This window comes from Pan paniscus, chromosome 2 (genome assembly GCF_029289425.2).
Source record: "Pan paniscus chromosome 2, NHGRI_mPanPan1-v2.0_pri, whole genome shotgun sequence".
Taxonomy (NCBI): domain Eukaryota; kingdom Metazoa; phylum Chordata; class Mammalia; order Primates; family Hominidae; genus Pan; species Pan paniscus.
In genome coordinates this window covers 53,874,946-53,896,058 of record NC_085926.1, presented here as the reverse complement: position 1 = coordinate 53,896,058, position 21,113 = coordinate 53,874,946, and the positions used below count along the sequence as shown (strand labels likewise).

General features: G+C 38.1%; 1 protein-coding gene across 2 annotated transcripts; it reads left to right on the top strand.

Moving 5' to 3' along the window:
• Positions 1 to 12,185: 12,185 nt before the first annotated feature.
• Positions 12,186 to 18,978, top strand: SELENOK (selenoprotein K). Of its 2 annotated transcripts, XM_003818726.7 has the most exons (5): positions 12,186 to 12,408; positions 15,696 to 15,786; positions 17,248 to 17,331; positions 18,265 to 18,351; positions 18,616 to 18,978. In XM_003818726.7, the coding sequence occupies exons 1-5, from the start codon at positions 12,390 to 12,392 to the stop codon at positions 18,617 to 18,619; spliced, it is 285 nt and encodes a 94-aa protein (XP_003818774.4). In that variant the 5' UTR covers positions 12,186 to 12,389; the 3' UTR covers positions 18,620 to 18,978. The 2 variants fall into 2 exon arrangements, with proteins under 2 accessions (XP_003818774.4, XP_014199744.1); XM_014344258.3 differs by lacking the exon at positions 18,616 to 18,978 and having other exon boundaries at positions 12,251 to 12,408; positions 18,265 to 18,355.
• The last annotated feature ends 2,135 nt before the right edge of the window (positions 18,979 to 21,113 follow it).

Sequence of the window (21,113 nt, the reverse complement as noted above, 5' to 3'; positions counted from 1 at the left end):
ATATGTTAAAAAAGTTAATCACTTAAGTCTTTAGATGAATGCACACTTACACATAGACATATAGCTTAGGAGTTATATAAGCTCTGGAAAACTTTGTAATTTTGGGTTGGTCTGGTGATAATTTCCAGGCCTTCTCCCTATAACCAGTTGCAGAAATAAAAACTCTCTTCCTCCCCCAGTTCATCTGCATCTCGTTATTGGGCCACAAGAAATAGCAGCCTGACCTTCAGTTTGGTCCGAGAACACTCCTGACTGCTGCAAGCCTTTGGTTAATTTCACAGTTCTAAAAAAATTGATTGAGACCATTTTTGCAAATTTGCTCATTGTTTTTATACAGAAGATAATTTTTGGAGATTCTTACTCCATCATTTTTGCTGATGTCTTCCTAATGTATTATTTTTATGATTTTTTTTACTTGAAAAATATTACTCCTTAAAGAGTACTCAGATAGGCTGCATGCAGTGGCTCATGCCTGTAACCCCAGCACTTCGGGAGGCCAAGGTGGGCGGATCATGAGGTCAGGAGATCGAGACCATCCTGGCTAACATGGTGAAACCCTGTCTCTACTAAAAAAAAAAAAAAAAATACAAAAAATTAGCTGGGTGTGGTGGCAGGCACCTGTAGTCCCAGCTACTCAGGAGGCTGAGGCAGGAAAATGGCATGAACCTGAGAGGTGGAGCATGCGGTGAGCTGAGATCACGCCACTGCACTCCAGCCTGGGCAACAGAGCGAGACTCCGTCTCGAAAAAAAAAAAAAAGAAAAAAAAAAAGAAGAGTACTCAGATAATAGGGTAATGGAGTCAGTATCTACATGATATTTGGTACTTACCTAGTTCCTGGAAAACATATCATACTAGTCACCAAATCATCAGAACACTGGGTTTCCTCCTATGGACAGAAGTTTGTTAGTTTTCTCTTCTTTATTAGAAATTTTTATTTTTATTAAAATACATGGTTGTCAGAAGCATTCATTTGAACTAGAGTGACTTCATCTTGAGTGAGGGCTAGAAAAAATGAGGCTGAGACTTGTTGGGCTGCATTCCCCGGAAGTTAGGTATTCCTAGCCTCTAGATGTTTACAGTTAAGGAAACAGATTGATAACGTTTACTAAACAGACCCAGACTCAGGAATGGTCCTGACATCCCGTTATCTCGAGCACAGAAGCATTCCTAATTTTGCTTTAATAATATCGATTCTTGAAAAATATAGTAATTAAGAAAATTAATCCTTTATCACAAACCCTTGTAGTAGAGCGCATCTCCCCATGATTTTGTTGTTGTTGTTGTTATCCTATATATAAACAAGCATTTATATATGTATCCTATACATAAACAAGCATTTATATATGTATCCTATACATAAACAAGCATTTATATATGTATCCTATACATAAACAAGCATTTATATATGTATCCTATACATAAACAAGCATTTATATATGTATCCTATACATAAACAAGCATTTATATATGTATCCTATACATAAACAAGCATTTATATATGTATCCTATACATAAACAAGCATTTATATATGTATCCTATACATAAACAAGCATTTATATATGTATCCTATACATAAACAAGCATTTATATATGTATCCTATACATAAACAAGCATTTATATATGTATCCTATACATAAACAAGCATTTATATATGTATCCTATACATAAACAAGCATTTATATATGTATCCTATACATAAACAAGCATTTATATATGTATCCTATATATAAACAAGCATTTATATATGTATCCTATATATAAACAAGCATTTATATATGTATCCTATATATAAACAAGCATTTATATATGTATCCTATATATAAACAAGCATTTATATATGTATCCTATATATAAACAAGGTGGGTGCTTTCCTCCTCTTTCAGAAATGCCCTACTCTGTCTATGGAGTAGCTATTCTTTCACCACTTTATTTTCTTAACAAACTTGCTTTCATGTTGCACTGTGGACTTGTTCCAAATTCTTTCTTGCACGAGATCCAAGAACACTCTCTTCAGGTCTGGATCAGGACCCCTTTCCAGTAACATGGTCATTCACACATGACAAGGGATTTATCAAGACATTTCAACCACTGCAATGTATTTTGATACTTATTAGACAAATGAAAATGGAAAAAAATTGTGATAATTAGCAGGGGGTTTTGGAACATTGAATATTTAATGACATTAAGAAATTATTATTAATTTTTGTTGGTGGGAAAGTAGCATAGCAATTATATATTTTAAGGAGTCCTTGTGTTTTAGAGATGCATGCTGAAATATTTACAGATGAAACTATATGACATCTAGGATTTGCTTAAAAATAATCTGAGTAAATGGGGGAAGTGGGTGGGATGAAACAAGACTAGCTATGAGTTGATAATTGTCTAAACTGGTTGGTATGTACAAAGGGGTTCATTATACTATTCTAGCTTTTGTCAACCTAAAAGAATCAAAATGGTCAGAATCTAATTTACGGAGAGTGCAAAGTGTGAGGATGGCCCACCTGAAAACATCAACTCCAAAGGAATGGAGTCAGTGTTCTGAAGTAGGGAAGTTAAGGTGTCAGTTATACAGGCAGAGACAGAGGAGTTTTTAGCAGGATTACAACATTTTTCATACAAGACTGGCACATAGTTACAGCAATTTGATTGGTTATAGGGAATGTTTCTTTTTGGGAAGGGTACATTTAACACTTTTTACAGAGTGTAATAGTCATGGGTTTTCTGTCACCTGATCTAAGCAAAGCAGGACAACAAAGAGGAAGAAGTTAATCTATCATAAGGGTCATTAATTAAGAAGGCAAGAAGTTTTTGTCCTTGACTTGGTTTAATTCTTTCTAGTCATTGTACTGAACAAGAAAATTAAGAAAGCAAGTTAGTCTATAATCTGAAAAACAAGTTGGAACCATATGTGACTCAGATCACAGTCATATGTATCTCAGTCCTTAAAGGGTTTTTTGGGAGATCCAATAGCTTTTAAATTGTGTTTATTTTCTTATTTTCAGCGTTCGAAATATTCCATAATAAAAGGCTTAGGGGTATTGTTTGTAATGTTATCTTTCTTTATGCCTGGGCCTGTGAGGAATTTTCATAATTTCTAGTGAGTATGTATTAAAGTAAAGGTTGCAAACAGGTGGCTGTTGCACTGTTCATATCCTATAGGCAGGTTTTATTTGGCCAGCACCATGTTTTTTGAAAATATGAATTAGTTACCAACATTTAAAAATAGAGAAATTTCAGATAATCATCCAGATTTTACATTTCTCTTAAAACCATTGGAAACTCTGGCTACACTGGCCCCCGATCCCTCATGGTGACAGCTGGCTAGAGCTGAAAAGTTTCTGTCCCCTGCAGAGAAGGAAGGCACTCTCTATTTGCCATAGTTCCCAGCTGCCTAGCCCTCACAGGCACCAAAGCATGCCACTCCTGCTTTATTGCACTTCCAAGGCTTGTTGACAATAGGAGATAACAATGAACAATAATAAAAAAAGTGTGCCTGAGTTTAACCAATGTAAACTATTACTCACATCTGAAGAACAAAAATGATTTAAGAGGTAACATTTCACCCATCTACAAGGCATTCAGAAGTGACAGGAAAATATCTTATGCAAGACTTGATGCTAATTAGAACATTTCTAGGGTGACAGTGAACCAGCTAGGCTTTATTAGGTACACAACAAATCTAAGTCAACGACAAACAATTTTCTTTCATATAAGCTATGGAAATAGAATGCTTTTAAAAAATCAGTCAATTCAAATTAATTCCATCATAAATCGTATTAGGTTTAAGGTATGTGATCATTTGAAAATTCAAGTGAAAGGATTTCTGAAAGACTGATGAAGTCTCATTGTAATCCTTCATTTCATTTCTAGCTTCTTACACCGGTTAAAACAAACAAACAAACAAACAAACAAACAAACAAACAAAAACTTTATCTTACAAGATATACTTCAGCTGTCATTTCTCAGGAATCCTTCTCTGATTCCCTCCAGGTATCACATGCTATCCTTCCTCCTCATTTTGTGTAGGATTCTCTTATGGCACCTGACCTTCTTCTGTCTTATATTAGTCATCTGTGCATTTATCAATCCCCTTCCTTCTTGTGGAGAATGAAATTTCTTAATGGCAGAGAATCTACAGCCACACTCCCTGGGCCTATATCGCATAACAACCAGGCAAGCTCTTAAGTACACCTCACATCACTCAGATGGTCAAAGGAGGCCATTTCCTTCTCTACTTTTAGATTTCAAAAGCAGTTTATTTATCCCTAAAGCTGAAATACCACTTATTTTGGAGTGAGAGTTAAAGAAAACAAGCTGCTCATGGAGGATATTCCAGAGCATGCTTGGTGGGCACCACGTGGGCAGCCTCCCAAATCCTCTTGACCCTGCAGAGGCTTAGGAAAAATCAGAGTCTCTGCAGCCCTTGTTCACTCTCATACAGAAGGCAGCTCAAGTTTTGTATTTTACTGTATGAGTACTTAAAAGAAATCACTTATTTTCAGCATTGATTCCCTGCCTATTTCCAGAAAGTGCCTTCCAGCTGGAGGGCAAAAACCATTGATTTGGACTCTAATTTCTTTCCCTAAAAATAAGACTCAGTTGCCACAGTGTACTATACTATACCCTCTAAGTTATTTTAAAGGGATGCAGATAGAACTCTCACAAAGCAACATCTGGGTTTGTTTGTTTTGAGAATTTAAGGGTTTTTGCCATAATATCAAATTCCACAGATTTTTCTGATTCACAGGTCATTTTTTCAGTATGGTCAAAATACTGGTAAGATGATTCTAGTATCTATCAACAATCAGTTTACTACCAAAACGAAAGGCTAAAAACCTAAAAACTTTTTTTAAAAAAATTAGTAATATGATAACATGTTAGAACTCAGAAAAAGCATGTGTTTAAAATGAATGTTTTTAATTACTAGCCTTACCAATAGATCATTCACAAAATTTGAATGTATAATGCTTCACTTTAATCAGAAGCAAAGGCTTTTTTGAGCTAACCAGCAAGGAATTTGAAACTGTGCTTCCTTGCTTCTTACTAGAGTCTATTCATACTTAGAAAAAAAAAAAACATTGACTTGACTAATTCACTTGAGTGGGGTGCATATATATATATATATATATATATATACAATTAGGTATATATATATATACACACACACACACACACACAATTAGGTATATATATATATACCTAATTACAATTAGTATACAATTAGGTATATGTGTATATATATATATATATATATATATATATATATATATACACAATTAGGCAGAGCTGATGATAATCTTATGAAATAAAATTGGCAAAAGTTAACAACTACCCGAGTAGTTAATTTTCTATCATTTCTATCATATCAAGAAAAAATTTTTTAAATTTTTAAAAGAATTATGCAAACCATTAAACTAGAAATAAACCACATTTCTAACAAATATAACTTTTTTTTTTTTTTTTTTTTTGGAGACAGAGTCTTACTCTGTTGCCCAGGCTGAAGTGCAGTGGCGTGATCTCAGCTCACTGCAACCTCTGCCTCCTGGGTTCAAGTGATCCTCCTGCCTCAGCCTCCTGAGTAGCTGGGACTATAGGCACGTGCCACCATGCCCAGCTAATTTTTTTGTATTTTTAGAAGAGATAGGGTTTCGTCATGTTTGGCCAGGCTGGTCTCCAACTCCTGACCTCAGGTGATCCACCTGCCTCAGCCTCCCAAAGTGCTGGGATTACAGGTGTGAGTCACCATGCCTGGCCCAACTTTTAGAAAGTATTGATATTTATTTATAGTTATAAGAGGAATGCATGTTTATTGTAGAAAATTTGGGAACTATAGAAAAGCTTAAGGGAAAGAAAAAAATTACAGCTCCCATAATGTCATATTAGTATATTTCCATATAAATACATTTCTTTTTTACATTGATATCATACTGAACATATTGTCTTGTAATCTGGTTTTTCACTTAATATATCATGGTTTCTCATTATTTTAATGTACAGTATGATGTTGTATTCCAACACTTAGCCAATTCCCCATTGTTGCACAGTTACATGGCTTCCATTCTTTTTCATTCCAAATAACACACTGTGATAAATATCCTTTCACATAAATCTGTTTGAACATCTCATTGTTTCTTCAGAATAAATTCTAGAAATGGAAATGCTGGGTTAAGGATATGAACTTTTTTTAAGACTTCTGATGGAAAATGTAATTTAGTAGGGTTTCTTTGGAATTTTACGCTTCTAAAAACAGTAACTCTGTTGAAATGACTAGAGTTATATTCTGGGTGGCTTTCCCATGTGGTAACAGTCCCAACACTGAGCTCCTGAGTACCCAGTTAGCCTACTAAATCTGGGTGTGAACTGCTCATGCTGCCATTGCTGCTGCAGCAGTAAGCCTAAGCGATGGCTCTCTGTCTTGTGTCCTAGCCCTGTTTGCATCCCCTACATCTGCTCCCCTCCCTTGCTAGCCAGCTGAGTCCAGTGCAGAAACAGGTCAGCACCCAGGGTGGCTGTATATCCATTTCTACTTGCTTCTCCACTTTTCTGCACATATGGTCTCCACCATACTTGTGAAACATCTCAATCTGAAAAGACTGGGTGCCACTAAGGAGTAGCTAAATACATTCAAAAGAAATGAAAAAATAATATCAAGCAACACGTCTTCAGTTGCCAGGTTCCATTTTCAGAGGCTCTGTTTCATACTTCCCATCAAAAACAAGTTACAGTTTCACAGCGAAGACGTGAATTACTGATAATTGTGAAAGATGATTTTTTGAGACCCATATTTGACCTTGGGTAATATTATCCAAGCTGCTGGTGTTATACAATTAGTAAGAAAAATAAAGTGCTCTTGAACTATTAGCAACAGCTTCCCTAGCCACCAGCTGAGGTCAGAGCAACCTCCCTAATAGCATCCTCTCAAGCCTAACTAACAATTTTTCCCATGAACAGTAATCACTGGGCCATAAAGAAAGAACTCTTCCCTAAGAGACTATAAAATAAAACTATTTTCATTGAACCTTCCATTAAAAGGACAGAAAGTGTCAAACCAAATCAACGTTTTATTCATCTGTTTGGTTTTGGAAAGATTAAAAGTGGGATGTTTATTGGCAAAATAAATGTTTTTAAATCATCCACACATTTCAGGTTACTAGTAATGATTCTTCCTGTTTATAAGTAATAATGTGTTTTGACAATACCAGGAAAACAGCAGTTGTTCTGGAAAATTTGTACATAAATAACAGAATTTTTACAGTCAAAAGCAAAACAGCATTTAATCTAAGACCTAAATTGTCATGTTGATTTGATTAAATACATGTATGAACTTCCACTTCTGCCGTGAAAGATTAAGTAATTTGTACTAACTTTCCTCCTCAGGAAAACTAAAAAAAAAAAAAAAAAAAAAAAAAAAAAAACCTAGACAAAATAATGAGAAAAAAATAACATTTTAAAGGCATTAAAAGAGCTAAAAATGAGTGAGGAATTGCTTGGCCAAGATTCAGAAGATGGAAATTCAGAGAGGTGAATCTGTCATCAAGGCTTCTATTGCCCAAGAGGAATTTGCCAAGCAGTGCTTATGACAGTATCACTAAGCCAGGGAATCAACATTGAGAATCCTGGGTTACAGGAGAAGAAAGGAGACTTGCTCTTCATGGGATATCCCTTTGCATCTTTTGATTTTAATATTATGTACAGGTACCACATTCAAACAAAGGAAGATTCAAGAATCATCAATAATATGCACCAAACCAGTTAGTGAATAAGAATAATAAATTACACATTCCTTAATGTCACATGGCACATATCCATACTCCATTTTTTCAAAATCTAAAGGCTGATGTTATCTTGAGATCTATAATAATAAAATGCACATACTGTTATACTTTGTATGCTCCATATTTAGGAATCTAAAGATAGGTCTTAGAAAGTAACACATATTTTGGTACTATGGAATACAATTCTAAAAATATTAAAAATTTGCTTTTAGTGATCAGTCAATGCCCCTAGAAGGCAACTAACACCTAAATCTCTGATGGTTTAACTTTAAAATTCTGGACCAGTATTCCATTCCATCTACCACTATAATGGTTTACATTACAGTTACCAGGGTTGCCAAAAATGGATCATGAGTTAAAAAGTAAGAAATTATCATTGGAATAGTATTTTTCATCCTGTAATAGAACCACAGGTTGAGTCTAGATATTCCTTATTCATTTAAAAATAGGCTATGTGTGTGTGTGTGTGTGTGTGTGTGTGTATATATATATATATATATATATGAAAATCATACAGGCTCACTAGTGAAACTGATAATGTAATTAACTCAGTGAAATACTTTAGAGACTACAGAGGAAATTTTTAAACTTTAAGCCAATCGAATTCTCCAAGGATGACTGCAATGTGAATTTTTATAAACATTTTCTCATTTTGATACAGAAAATAAGTTCAGGTAGTTTAAGAAAGTGACTTGTAGAGTTGTATAACCATCACTTCAGCTGAAGTGATGAGGTGATTACTGGTTCAAAAATTGCTGATTTGCACAGCAGGTCCAGTCTGGCTACACAGTTTTACAAAAATTGAAAATTAAAAAGAAGTTGCTGTGAATAGCAACAATAAAGAGCATAAGGTAGAAGAATGAGGCAATTAAAGAGTTAAGGATTCTGAGTCCAGATGAAATAAAGAATGCAAAGGCAATAACTCTAAGAACAAACACATAAAAGGTCAATAAAGAATATAAATGCCATCTGTTTTCATGTTTCCTAACAGTAATATTGAGGACATCTTATTGTTTCTATGTAACCCAGTGTTCCTTCATTATCTCGTGGTAACCACCACCCCTCTCCAACTCTCAAGCCCTCTAGCTTAAGTGGGATTGAGTCAAGCTCCAGCTCCAGAGGTAGCTGTCATTCAGAATGGCCCATCCCACTGGCCAAGGGTTTAGTGCAGAGATATGAAGGTCATCCACTTAGAGATGCTCAGGGAATTTTGCTGGGGAATCTAGAAAAGAAAAACTGGGCAGCTATTTTGCAACTTTGAGAAAGCTGAGATACAGTCAAACAGTCTCCAGAAATAACCTCTCATTCTATACTACGAATACCGTGGTGGATTGTACACTATTTCAATACTTCTGTTATGTGTGGAGATGCAGCATAGCACAGGGGTTAAGAGCACAAACTACAGAGCCTGGCTCTTGATCTTAACCTCAGTTCTGCTTCTTATTAACTGTGTGACCTTGGGCAAGACACTTGAGCTCTCTCTCAGTTTCCTCATCTGTAAAATGGGAATAACAGAACTCAGTAGGGTTGAAGTTTAAATGAATGAATACATGAAAAGCAATCAGAACATTCCCTGGCACAGGGTAAGCGCTATATAAATGTTAGCTATTATTATCGTCGTTGTTATGAGGATTAAATGAATAAATGGAAAGTGTTTAGAACAGTGCCTAACACATAGTAACCCTGTATACATATTATCCATTATTAAAACTACCAATTCTTTCATTCACTCAACAAGTATTTATTGAATACCTCTTCTTTGCCAGGCCAATGTCTTCATTCTAGACAAGCAGTATCCAACAGAAATGTAATGTAAACCATGTATGTGAGACAAGTATGTAATTTTAAATTTTCTAGTAGTCACATAAAAATAAATAAAATTAACAAATAAAATTACTTTTAGTAACATATGTTCTTTAATCTCCAAAATATCATTTCAACATATCAATATTAAAAACAAGATATTTTACAGTCTTCATTTCATTCTAAATCTTTGTGATCTGGTATTTTGTACAGTACATTTCAATTCAGACTAGCCACATTTCAAATATTCAACAGCTACATGTGGCTAGTGGCTAATACTTAGTTTCAGATATTAAAGGTTAGGGAAAGAGGGGAAATGCTATCTTTGTCCTCTACCACTAACTATATAATTGTAACTAACTATAATTGTAACTAACTATATAATTTTTTTCAATTTTCAAAGTCCTTTCACCTTTGTTATTCGAGAGGAACATGCCTTGACTTGAAGGATTGATTAGATTTTAGCAGGTGGAGAAAGTTCCCTTCAAGAGGAAACACATGAGCAGAGGCAACAAGGCAGGAAAACAAAGGGTCTACTAGGGAAGTAGAAATCAGAGAGCAAAATCTAAGATGTATCAGGAAAGCCCTTAATGCCAGACCAGGGAGGCTGAATGATGTTTGTCAGGTGGTGGGAAGAAACGGAAGGTCTGTGAATGGGAGAGGCAAGATTGGATTAAACTAACAGGTGAAGATAGCATGAAATGGAGTATGGAGAAACTAGAGGTAGCTCATTAGGAAATCACTGCATTAAATCTCAGGCAAAAATGATCTAGATAAAGGAATGGAGAGGAAGAGATAGCCTCACAATGTCCGATACTCAGGAGATCCCAATGTTAGTTTCTTTCTTCCTTTGGCAATTGGAGAGATTTTAAGGAATTGTCAAAAAATTGTCTAAAAAAATCTCATTCAACCAACCAACAAATATCTGAGCACCTACTACTTGCCAAGAACTATGACAGACCTTGAGGATATAAAAGACAATAAGGCAGACAGGATTCCTGACCTCTTACGTCTTATATTTTCTTGAGGACAAGAGACAAATTAATTATCAGACAGTTTCACAATGTGAATTACTATGAAGAAAATAAACACGGAGATGAGTGGCCAGGGAAGGGCACCCAGAAGTGGTGACAACTAAGCAGAGGGCTAAAGGATAAAATGAGCTGGATGTGCAAGGAGTCAGAGGAAGAGGGTTCCAGGTAGAGGGACAAGCATGGGCAGAGTCCTGGAGGTATCAGTAAAACCCGGGGTATTCACAAACTAAAACAACAATGTTGCCAGAGCATAATCTCGGTGGGGGTGTTCATAAACTAAAACAACAATGTTGCCAGAGCATAATCTGGGTGGGGAGATGTGGCTGAAAGTACAGTGAGAGGAGCAATCAAGAGGACAAGTCACCTTGGGCCTGCAAGCCACGACAAGGAACTGGATTTTAAGAGCAATAGGAAATCACTAAATTTTAGTGTCCAAAAGGTTTTAGGCAAGGGAACGAGATGATCTCCGTTTTAAGATGGATCTTGCTACAGTTTGTAAAACTGCCTAAGGATGGTAAAAGACTGAACCTGAGATTTCATTTAGAAGGAAACTAGCGTAGAGCAGGTGAGAGATGATGGTGGCATGGTCTAGAATAAGAAAGGCCCTTGGGAAAATTAACGGTCCTGCCCTAATATTTTTGCAGAAATGATCCTTTATGATTGTGCTGCACAAATCCCAAATGAGGTGAAGGATGTTGTCTTGTCCTATTATGAACTTTTCTGGGGAAAATGCTCTCTCCAAAATCAACATAAAATTAGATCTTTGTCAGTTCTAAGTATTAGAACATAAAATCTTAACCAACATTGTTAAACTCAAAATAGATTTTTAGCATGTAATTTTCATTTTCTGGAAGGCGATTAGGAATCTTTCCAAAGAGATGACACATGGCTTGAGAACTGGGGGCGGGAAGTCAAAGGAAGCAGCCATTAGGTCTCCACGCTGAAAGAATAGCCAAGTGCAGAGGCCTTGAGAAGGGAATGAAATGGCCACGTTCAAGGAACAGAGGCAGCCCACTGGCTGGAGCAGAGTAAATATACATGGTATGTGGTCCACATTTACTGAATGTCCAAGACATGTCTTCTAATTCGTCTGTCACCAAAGTGGTCATAAGCAGTCGCCATCAATAAGAAACAAGCAGAGAAAGGGCCTACAGTTCAATTTACTTTTCAGTTGCCTCACAAAAGGCTAAGAAAAACTCAGTTTCTGGTGAACCCAGGTAGACACGCTCATTTTAAAGAGAATGAATATATCTAGGAAGAGCCTGGCAGTATATTCCCAAAGGCGTGACAATAAAGTTCCTTAACGTGTAGTCAGCACCCTCAAACGTCAACACGTCTGGAAAATTCGGAAGCGTTTCCTCCTGTCAGCGGCCCTTCAAGCTACCTCATACAGGGCAGCCTCTCCTACCCAGACCCGGAGCCTATCAATCGACGAGAAAACAGCTTCCCCTCACTGGGCGGTGCGAACCAACTCTGCACGATCAAGTCGCATAGAGGACTGGAAACCGCGGGCACTACAGGGCAGTCCTTAACGTCATATCCGGTTGTCAGCTCGGCCGCCTCCGCCTAACCGGAAGTCGCGATGTGACGATGCAAAAACGCCCGTCGGGGGCGCGTCTCTTTCAGCAGCCAATGGGCTCTGCCCACCTTCGTCCTCGTCAGCATTTTGTCTAATCGCGGCCTGTGACGCTCGAAGGGCGGGGAGCAGAGGGAGATACAGAAACCGACAGGGGCCAGGCGCCCGGTGGCTCCGAAGCGGGGAAGTGGGACAAGATGGTTTACATCTCGAACGGTAAGTTGAGAGCGGGCTGTGGCTTCGACCGGTGACTTGTAAGATCGGACTCCAGGTTCCTTTCATCGTCGCTCGCTGAGTCTTGGGCCCGGTGCGGCTTCCCCGGGCTTAGCGCCCCGCGACCGGGCGGAGCTGGACCGAAGTCGCCTCGGCTTGCGGCGCGTCAGCCGATGGTCTCTGAGCCGGCAGTCGGGGGCCGAGGTCCCGCCGGCCTCACGCTGAGTACTGGGAGCCCTGCAACCCCGCCTTCGTGCAGCAAGCGCTTGATTGTGGATTTGCGAGGGTGGTCTTTCCTCTCGGGTGTCGGTATCCTTAAAACTAGTAAGGACAATGACGCCGACGCTGTACACGTAGCGCTTGTGCCCTGGACAGTGTTTCAGTTATTTGCTTATCGTCACATTCAATCCTGTTTTACGGGTGGAAACTCTGAGGCTCAGATAGATTAAATAGCTTGCCTGGGCTATTTAAGTCACAGAGGTAACTTAATGGCTGAGTCGGGATTCGATCACAGGTAGGCTGACGTCAGCGTCCTTGTTATCTGTTATGCTGCCCCTATCTACAACGTGTAAAAAGACCGAGCCGACCTAGGATGATAATTAGAAGAAAGCTTTGCGTAGGCTTTTTCCCCAGGAAAGGGTAGCTAGTCAAACATGGAATTTTTTGCTCGAATTTCAAGGGGCATGGGAAGAAGTACTATCTTCCCCTAGGAGCAAGTTAATTATTACCGGAATGGAGAATCCGAGAGACTTAATTCTGCGACCCCACAAAGAAGATGACCGGAAAGGAAGGACATGACTGTGTCAGATCAGTGCTAGAGCTGCCTGCCCACCTGTTTGACTCAGGTGAAATTCTTTGGTACAGTCTTAACAAGGAGTTGTGGATCACTGGAACTGGGTCTTGGTTCTATTTGAGTCATCTGTTTTTCTCCAGAGACGAGTAAGGTAGTCAGTGAGGAGCCTTCTGGCTGACTGCACTTTTGCATTTCTTGACTTTTAAAAATCTCCCCTTCTCATCTCCCACTTAAAAATCTTTGAAACAAGTAGATTGATGGACACTACAGAAAAGCATCAAAATTTCATCTTAGTTTTGGGCGCTTTCAGACTTTAGTCTGTTTTATAGCCTGTTTTATAGCCTTTGTGATATAAGCTTCAGGCTGGAAGCTTCTGTATGAATTATTGAATAATTCCTTGTATTTGTTGTGTCTTACTTTGTTCGCATTATTTCATTTGGTCCACATAAGTAGCCGATTAGGACTCTTTATCGTACTTTAAAAGTTGAGAAACGCAACTGCATTCAAACACCTTACTTCTCTCTGGGGATATTGGTGGAAGGGACATTCTGCCTTAAGAAAGGGAAAGTGGAAAAGCAAGATAGAATCACAGAGGAAGAAATGACAGGTTCCAATTAGATCCACCTTCTTAGGACTGTATTATCAGCACTTGACAAAATCTTTCTCCTACTGTCAGATGACTTCTTTTTTTTTCTCAAAAATCTTATGTGATGGCTAGCCCTGGAATACTTTTTGTTGGAGAAAGAAAATGTCACATCAGCCAACAAAGCAGAGCTAGGAAGAGGCAGAGAACTAAGCCTGTCATCCACCCTCTAAACTTTTGTAGCCCCTTGCTCTCAGTAGCACAGTGAGAGCTTAGATCCAAGTGGGTATCTGAAATTAAGCTGGTCAAGAAAAGAGGAAAAGTAAACCCTCATGGAGTGGGTAGAGGTGAGTGGGGTTAACTCTTGGGATAATGGAAAGGAGAGGTAGTTGACAGTTACTCTTCCCCGAAAATATTCTGACATCTTGATTTGCAAGGCTGAAATATAGTGTACCAACTTATGTTGTAGCTTCTATTAAAGTGGTTTGAAAAATAGATCCAGTTTTGCTTAAGATAAAGCTAGAGTCTATTAGAATTAAGAGTATGCTGTTATAGGAAACAGTAGTTATTTTAATGAAGAACAAGCCAAATTCTCTTTAGTACTTAGAGCATACACACTCTTTATAAGAATTTTATAAAAATAACTGATTCCAAAGACTTGTAAGAGTATGAATACGCAATCTTTTTATACAGGCAAGAGACTTTGCAAATGAAAAGAAATACTCAACATGTTTAGGAATATGGAAGTGGTGTGAGCATTCCTTTATATTCACCTGTCCCATTTGTTTCTTCAAAGTACTTGAATAAAGAGGTATTTTTACACCCATGTTGATAGCAGCATTATTCACAGTAGTCAGAAGGTGGAAGCAACTCAAGTGTCCATCAACAGATATGAGTGGGTAAACAAAATGTAGTATATACATACAAGGATATATTATTCAACCTTCAGGAAGGAGATTTTGACACATACTGCAACATGGATGAACTTTGAAGACATGCCAAGTGAAAAGCTGGTCACTAAAGGACAGAAATTGTATGATTCTTCTTTTATGAGGTTCCTAGAGTAGTCAAATTTGTCGGGACAGAAAGTAGAATGGTGGTTGCCAGGGGCTGGGTGGAGAAGGTAATGGGAATCAGGGTTTAATGGGTATAGAGTTTCAGCTGGAGAAGATGAAAAACTTCTAGAGGTGGATGATGGTGATGGTTGTGCATCAATGTAGAATGTACTTAATATCACAGAACTGTACTCTTTAAAATGGTTAACCATTGGTAACCATTGTTACATTTTTAAACCATGATAAATTTTTGTTTTATATATATGTGTTTTTTTGTTGTTTTTTGTTTTTTTTTTCTTGCTCTGTCACCCAGGCTGGAGTGCAGTGGCGCCATCTGGGCTCACTGCAACCTCTGCCTCCTGGGTTCAAGCAATTCTCCTGCCTCAGCCTCCTGAGTAGCTGGGACTACAGGTGTGTGCCACCATGCCTAGCTAATTTTTTGTAGTTTTTAGTAGAGACGGGGTTTCACCATGTTAGCCAGGATGGTCTCAATCTCCTGACCTCATGATCCGCCTGCCTCGGCCTCCCAAAGTGCTGGGATTACAGGCATGAGCCACCGCGCCCAGCCTTTGTTATATATTTATAGAAAGAGAGAAAGTAGTTGAATAGAATGAAGTCACCCACCAAGTTTATAAACCAGTAGGCTTTTGACATACTAGAGGAATGTCCCTAGATAATGGAACATTACTTCTCCGAACCTTTCCTTGGAATGATGCTCACAGATTTCTTCTGGTGTTGGCCATTTGGAACAATGGGCAAGTTAAAACCCCAATCATTGTTACCTCAATAGTTAAATGTGATGCCTCTTGGGTTAGGGATTTGTAGCACTCACTAAAGTTTCTTTAATTCTTATCTGTAGGACAAGTGTTGGACAGCCGGAGTCAGTCTCCATGGAGATTATCTTTGATAACAGATTTCTTCTGGGGAATAGCTGAGTTTGTGGTTTTGTTGTAAGTATAGAAGAGCTCTTAATTGCCCTGATATTTAAGTTGACAGGTGTACATCATGTGCATTATGTTAGGGATCTTAAATAAGCTCAACTTTCCTGAAACAGTTTTCTATTGCAATTTAAAAAATAGCTTTACACAGGGAAATAGACGTTAGTGATAAAGCTGCTACCACCAGATAGCTTGTGATTATGAGTATATGTTAGTTGGATTGGTAAACTTCACCACATCTTAACCTTGGTGGTAACTACTTCAACCTATGGCTGGGTCTGTCAATTCTGATGCTAAATGACTGGACCTCACTTTCTCTCTACTATTCTTGTTTTTTTTTTTTTTTTTTTGTGCGTGCAACTTTCATTCCATATTATATAACAAGTAAATAAAAGGTTTTATATCCTGGTTTAAAAAAAATTCCAAAGAAGTAAACTTTTTTATAATGAAGGGTTAGAATTGGTAAAGGAGACAAAAATTTAAATGTCTTCATAATTGTAAGCAGTTACTAGTTAAATGCATGTTTTGGTCTTTTACATGCTGTTTGTTAGAATTGTTCATCAATAATTAAGAAGTCTTACCTATTCCTAAATTTGAATATATATTTGAGTGTCTCATGATCAGGGAACTGTAGGGATGCAAAGATGTGGGAGACCCTTTTTTCATTGAGTTTACTGTCAGTAAATATCTTCATATTGCAAGGGTGGGCATGACTGGGAGGTGAACATCAGAGGAAGTTATCCCAGATAAAGGAAACCACATGAAGGATGGCATAGAAGTTTGAGTATCAGGCTGTGGTCTTTATGCTTAATTTGATCTTAGCTGTGGTTTAGAAAGTTTAATTTTATGGCTATATATAGCATAAACTAGATGGTGTAGAATGTAAAATGGAAGAGATGGTTCCATAGAAAAATACAACAGGGCACCAGAGAGGCCCTAAGTTACCCAATCCAAAACTTAACTCTTTTACAAATTTCACCTACTCCATGTTGTTTATAAAAGTACTTTTTAAACTCAGTTAAATCCTTCCATATAATTTTACATATCATTTTTAAAAATTCCATTTCAATGGATTCCCAGAAGCCCTGTGCCTTTGCCACACCACCCTTGGCCCCTCCTTCCCTAAGATGTTAGGTAGACTTTTGCAGGGGAAATGAACATGAGACACTGTAAAAACCCGATGGCTGATTTAAAGTGGAGGTCAGGGATGACTCTGGTTTCATGCTCTGTCTAGGGGAGTTATTAGCAAATAAGAAATACAAGGAAGGGTAGATTTGGTGTACAACATAGCACATTCAGTTTAGACACATGCTTAAGTTAGATGGTGGTGTCCAGCTGGCTGCAAGAAATGTGGGGTAGGAGCTAAGTGGGTTTAGTAATCCTCTCACAGAGATGATGGTTAAAAACCATGGAAATATATTTTAGAATGTTGTCAAAAGTGATACCTTTGTTGTTTTCTGCCCCTTGTTTCAGTTTCAAAACTCTGCTTCAGCAAGATGTGAAAAAAAGAAGAAGCTATGGAAACTCGTCTGATTCCAGATATGATGATGGAAGAGGGTACAGCTTTTTAAATTGATAATAGTTGTTTTTATGTCTTTGTATACCTTTATTAGATATTTTAGGTAGATAGAGTTAGATTTTTGGAAATTGAAAGTTTAAATCCTATTTTACAAAATTAATGCATTACTGTAAATTAAAAGTCAATTGCTTCTGATTTGATAATAATCAGTTAATCTGACAAAGCTAAAATATACATGAAATATCCCATGGAAAAAGTCTAAATTAGAGGATGAAAACTGATGGCCAACATTAAAATCTAAAGATTTCGTTTGAACATCTGGATTTCTAGTTGCTAATTAAAAACTTAGAAGATCTCCAGGCACGGTGGCTTGAGCCTGTAATCCCAGCACTTTGGGAGTCCGAGGCGGGTGGATCACGAGGTCAAGAGATCGAGACCATCCTGACCAACATGATGAAACCCCGTCTCTACTAAAATACAAAAATTAGCTGGGTGTGGTGGTATGCGCCTGTAGTCCCAGCTACTCAGGAGGCTGAGGCAGGAGAATTGTTTGAACCCAGGAGGTAGAGGTTGCAGTGAGCTGAGATCGCACCACTGCACTCCAGCCTGGAGACAGAGTGGGACTCCATCTCAAAAAAAAAGCCGTAAAGATCAAGATCAAGTAGCACTGGGCTAGGCTTATGTTTCTACCTGGCAAAAATCAGCTGGAGCTGGGTTTCAGTGGGGCATTACTGGAGGTGCTGTTCAGTTCATCACAGTCCTTTCTTGACTTAGTTCCTTGTGTGCATTATGTGTCTGGTCCCTTTAAGTGTTTTAATTTTTGCCTCCTGACCTAAAATGTTAGTTTCTATTTTAAATTGTGTTTTAGGGTCATGTGGGTGCTGAAAAAGAAAAGGGTCTAGTTGAGTGCTTTTAAAAGGAGACAAAGTTGTGTCTATCAAACAGTAGATACTAACTTTTTATTTTATTAGGCCACCGGGAAACCCTCCCCGAAGAATGGGTAGAATCAATCATCTGCGTGGCCCTAGTCCCCCTCCAATGGCTGGTGGATGAGGAAGGTAACTTCAGATCTGAAATTCTTTTGTAGGATTTTGTTTTGAAAACACTTCTGTAGTAATGTTTTCTTTAAGAAGTTGCCCAACAGCTTATAATTACTCAGACATTATTTGGAAATATATTTGTTATCTTAACCCTTGAAAAATTCACTGGCCTTATTATCAAAATGTCTTTTGAGAAAGATTTTATAACATGTAATATGTTGGGGTTTTCACACAGATCCAAATTAATAACCAGTAACTAATTATTGTAACATTTTATTTCAGGTAAATGTCTGCTCTAAGAAGCAGACAACCGGACATGCGCATTCATAGCAGAAGGAAACCATCAAGAAGTGGAAGGCTGACCATGATGAGCAGTAGATGAATGTGTATGTCTAAACAAGGACTGCTCTGTGTCCTCACAGATGAATGAGGTCATGCTGGGAATTCCCTCTGCAGGGAACTGGCCTGACTGACATGCAGTTCCATAAATGCAGATGTTTGTCTCATTACCTTTTTGTATAGTTTATTAAAGTATTAATATAGTTTTAATAAGTAAATATTTTTAGGTTGCAGAATGGACTCCTCATCTTTATATTCACGAAAAAGCAATCTGAAGAAAACAAATAAAAGCCTGCGTATTTAGCACTGTTAGTGTCACCTTTTCAACTTCTGAAACACTGTTCATTGTTAACTTTTTCTCATTTATAAATCACTCTATTTATTTTAGTAGTATGCATAGCATATCTGTGCTCTTGAATTAATTTTTATCTTTAACATATTTGTCTCATCAATCTTTAATACATTGTGTCTAATTTGCTACCAAATGTAATTATCAGGGTATTTATAAAGCCATAGCTAACAAAACTGAGCTACAAAATGAAAATTTACTAAATAGTTTTTAAAATCATGGACTTCAGCCTGGCGCGGTGGCTCATGCCTGTAATCCCAGCACTGTGGGAGGCTGAGGCGGGCAGATCGCCTAAGTTCACGAGTTTGAGACCAGCCTGCAACATGACGAAACCTAAAATAACAAAAATTAGCCAGGCGTGGTAGAGTGCACCTGTAATCTCTGCTACTTGGGAGGCGGAGGCAGGAGAATCGCTTCAACCCGGGAGGTGGAGGTTGCTGTGAGCATGCCATTGCACTCCTGCCTAGGCAACAGAGTGAGACCCTGTCTCAAAAAAATAAATAAAACCATGGGCTTCCATGCTATCTTGACAAATTTGCACTCTATAGCATCACTCAAAATACTGCCTATTGGCTTTAAACTCCATCTGAATACTGATAACTTTCACATTCTTTCACTAGAGTGGAAGCTCAGACTAGGAATTTTGTTGTCTTTACCCCAGTCCTTTGAATAGTGACTACATGTAAGATAGTCATGTAGTATTTATTGGAAATAAATATTTATTGGAAAAACGAAAACAGATAATTCCTCTTCTGGTGTTTAACAGGCTTTGAAACCAAGTGTTCAGGTGAAAGCCTTTTTATATTGATTTATCAGCATTTATTCAACCCCGTTTGTCAGGAAATGGGATGTTGTGGCATAAGATACCAGTATTCAGGATAAAGAAGCAATTACAATGCAGGTTTCAGGATAAGGATAACAGTTTGCTGGCCACTTCAATTATGTGTCAGATTTTTTTTATTTATTTATTTTTATTTTATTTTTATTTTTGAGACAGGGTCTCACTCTTATCCAGGCTGGAGTACAGTGGCTGCTCACTGCAGCCTTGACCTTTTGGGCTAAAGTGATCTCCCACTATGGCCTCCCTAAACGCTGGGATTACACGTGTGAGCCACAATGCCCAGCCTGTAAATTTTTACACATTTTAAATTCTGACAAAGTTAGGGATATGTATAATGTATACATATATACAAAGTGAGGTAAATGTATAATGACATTTGCATTATACAGATACATGCAAGGGTTCAGTAAAGTTTGGCAGCTTCCTAGATTGTATTGCCAGTGAATGGCAGAGGCATTATTAAACCTCCACCTTACCCTATAGCGGGGAGACCATGGCAGAGTCTCAGTAGGTGGTTGATTGTTGTTACTGATGGCTCTTCCTGAGCATGTGAACCATGGTCCTCTTCTGCCTCCTAGCACTGCTGCTGCAGGACTTGTTCCTCGGGTCTTATCCCAGAGTCCTGGCTGCATTTGACATTCAGGTATTCTTCTTTGCACTTCAGATAGAATGTAAAACACAGGTTCTTGAGTACTTTATGCTTAACTCTTGTCTTTGCTACTCAATAGCTTATGATCTTGAGTGAATTATGCCATTTTATCCCACTTCACTCACCTGTAAAACGGGGATTAAATTTTTACCTCCAAGAGTTCTTTATTTAGTATTTAGTCATCACATGCTTATTGGGCACCTACCATGTACTGAAGATAACTGGCAAAGTCTCACGGAGCTTACATTCTAGTGTGGGGGACAGTAAGTGAGCAGGCATGATAATTACAGACTAATGCTTCATGCTTCAAAGGGAATAGGATGATGAGAGGATAACTGCGGAAGGCCTGAGGTGACATTTGAGTTCAGACGTGAGAATGAGACAGCTGAGGGAAGAGCATCCAAGGCAAAATGAACAGCAAGTGCAACAGCCCGATGACGGGAAGGGCTTGGCATGTCTGACAAAGATAGTGTAGCTGGAAATGCCAAGGAATGGGGAGAGTGTTGTGAGGTGAAATTATAAATGTAGCAATAACTAGATATGGTCTTTAGGTGGTGGTTAGTTTAGATTCTGTTCCTTGAGCAAAGGGAAACCATTAGAGT